We start from the raw sequence: 2,568 nt of genomic DNA, 5'->3' as shown, positions 1-2,568 counted from the left end.
GGGATTGGGGGGGCCGCCCGGTCTTCGGCCCCCTGACCCTGCCACTGGCTTGGCAGCGCATTGTACAGCTGGAATGATGACAGCAAGTCTCCTTTTGTCACCACAGATTCACAAGGATAAGATCGAAGGAGAGTTTAATTATTTTGTTGGAGGTATCAAGCTCTACCTACGAAGCAGTTTACATGCCCTCCTTCAGGAAAGGCGTTTCCTCTTTCCAATATAGGGATATCCTAGTTTGCAAACAGGCAGCATTTAACAAATTAGAGGAAGCAGGCTCTCCACGAACAGTTTATTAGAGATGACATTTGCAATTGCTTTTACTCCTGTAAACATACCCTCATGCAGTTCATAAATGGCAGCCCACTTACTGCTGGAGAACACACTGTTCAACAGATACGTACCGAGATTCTCAGCCTTGTATGTTATCTTGGTGGGCTGGCAGAAAGGCAATGAATAGTACTCATATGGTAGCTGGGTTCGTGAGCTGGTGAGCTTCACAGCCTGGTGGAAGAACGGAAGCATTATCCCCATGAAAGAACTTGGATAGTTTCCTATCCTCTCAGCATCAGCCAGAAGCTGAAGCTTACTTCAAGACACCTCCCATAAAGCTCACTTCTGGAAGCTGTTAAATACAAAAATTAAAAGAATTTAAAAAAAAAAAAAAGATACATGTTCCTGGGAGTGCTCCAGCTTTCTTTCCTTTTGCACAATTCTTAGTTGTACATTGCCTACACTGTGATTTAGTAGCAATTCATTCACAGAGTAACACTTGAAGAAAGAAGCATGGTGGATTGGTTTCACAACTTTGACTCAGTGGAGTTCTAAGAAACAACAAAGAGCTCAAAAGAGATTCAAGAGTCATGTTTCATACAAGACTGCAGCCTTTTCTCCCAAAAAAAATTCATGTCACACTGGACCTAGAGGTCTGGCCTCTAATGATATGAAAATTAGAGCAATTTTTATCTCTGTAAGGAAAGCTATAGAATCATCAGATTGGGAAGACAACGGATGGCGACAAAACCCAAACATTTCTGGAGAGTTCCCACAAATCACACGGCACAAGACATACCATGATACCAAGGCCACAGTCGCTCTGAAAATCAGGAGTCCTTTGTATTGAAGCCAAGCTCATTTATTGGAAGAGCGCTGGCAAACAAGCTGACTTGCCTTATCACTTGAGGAAGCATTTGGCTCATGAAATCCCTTTGAGAACAGCCACTCCAACACCCCCTTCTTCTGGGAAGCTTACTGTAGCCACAGGCAAGTCTCATTTGCTTAAAAATAGCCTACGTCTGGCACCCTGTGGCCAGGCAGCAAACTGTGTTGTACTTCATGTGGGAGCAGCAAGCCTCAGCATCCCCAAGGGTGCTGGATTTTGCTGAGACAGAGGCCACAGCTTTAGAAAAATAAATTAAATGGGCTATAAATTGCTGATGTCTGGAAACAAAGCCTGGTTTTCTCCTGTACAGAGGAAGCAGTTCCATCATTCACTACCAGCAATACTGCATGGGAACAGCTCTTCAGCAAGCCTGGGGTTTAAGATCTGCAACGCTCAAGGACAAATGCCTGCACTTGAAAAGGGCTTATCATGGATTTCACTTGACTTGAAGACACAACATGTGCAAACCAGGTAGAACAGAAAATTGAAAAGGTCTGATTCAAACCACTTCTTTATTCTACATTCACCTAGCACCTAAAAGGCCCCCCTGCCTTGCACTTTGAAAGTCAGTATAATACTGGAAAGAAACCTCTGATTAAATTAACTTCAAAGCCCCTTAGAAAGAGGGCTCTTTTCCCAAATAAAGCAACATCTTGAGGACTTTGGTGCAACTGCTGAATGAATTTGATAGGAGATATCAGAAACAAGAAAAAGAATCATGTTGGGAACTGCAGGGTACAATGACGACAGTGACCACTTAAGGACTGCTTATCCCCAACACTCTACACAAATGTTGTGAAAAAGAGCAAATATCTGCCCCCAAAATTTTAGTAACAGGATCCCCAAATTTCACTTTCTAGTCCCACTTAGCTGCTGTGATATACAGAAGGAAAAAACCAAAACACAAGAAAACCTAAAACTAAAAACCAGCACCATGTAAGTTCATCCTACCTTTATTTCTACAGGATCATTGCGGTGGAAGTTGATAGGAGCCACACCAGGTACATAGAAAGAGTCTGTACCATGCAGCAGCAACAGCAAGGCCAGCATATATCTTAGCCTTTCCTGCAAAAAGGAGAAGAAACATGAACACAACAGAAACATGGGAACAACATTAGAGATGGGCAACAACACTAAAAGTGTTCATCCCAGAAAACACAAATTGAATTCAGAAAAGCTGTTCTTAACTTTGTTTTGTGACTCTCATCAAGTCACTTCACTCTGTGTGCCTCTGTCTTTTCATCTGCAATCAGGAAAACATTGGCTTCACGCAACCACAAGAAAACGGTACTTCTTATCTGGAACACGCTTCATCTAGAGGGCCTTCACCTGACTTTTCTACTCTCACCCATCTAATGTCCTGGTGTTAGAGAACCCCATGGATTACTAGAGAAGAGGGCCATAGCCCC

At 43.0% G+C, this 2,568-nt stretch overlaps 1 protein-coding gene across 1 annotated transcript in view; it reads right to left on the bottom strand.

Annotated features, from left to right (window-relative positions):
* TM9SF4 (transmembrane 9 superfamily protein member 4) overlaps positions 1–2,219 on the bottom strand; it is a 10,260-nt gene extending 8,041 nt beyond the window's left edge. The window contains exons 1-2 of the mRNA XM_010287955.1: positions 2,111–2,219; positions 402–501 (exon numbers count right to left, since the gene is read on the bottom strand). Coding sequence (XP_010286257.1) covers positions 402–501; positions 2,111–2,209 — 199 coding nt within the window. The 5' untranslated portion in view covers positions 2,210–2,219. The remainder of the gene's footprint in view (positions 1–401; positions 502–2,110) is intronic.
* Between the last annotated feature and the right edge of the window lie 349 nt (positions 2,220–2,568).

The sequence above is a fragment of the Phaethon lepturus genome, unplaced genomic scaffold (assembly GCF_000687285.1).
Source record: "Phaethon lepturus isolate BGI_N335 unplaced genomic scaffold, ASM68728v1 scaffold49935, whole genome shotgun sequence".
NCBI classification, from domain to species: Eukaryota; Metazoa; Chordata; class Aves; order Phaethontiformes; family Phaethontidae; genus Phaethon; species Phaethon lepturus.
This window is presented reverse-complemented; position numbering and strand designations above follow the sequence as displayed.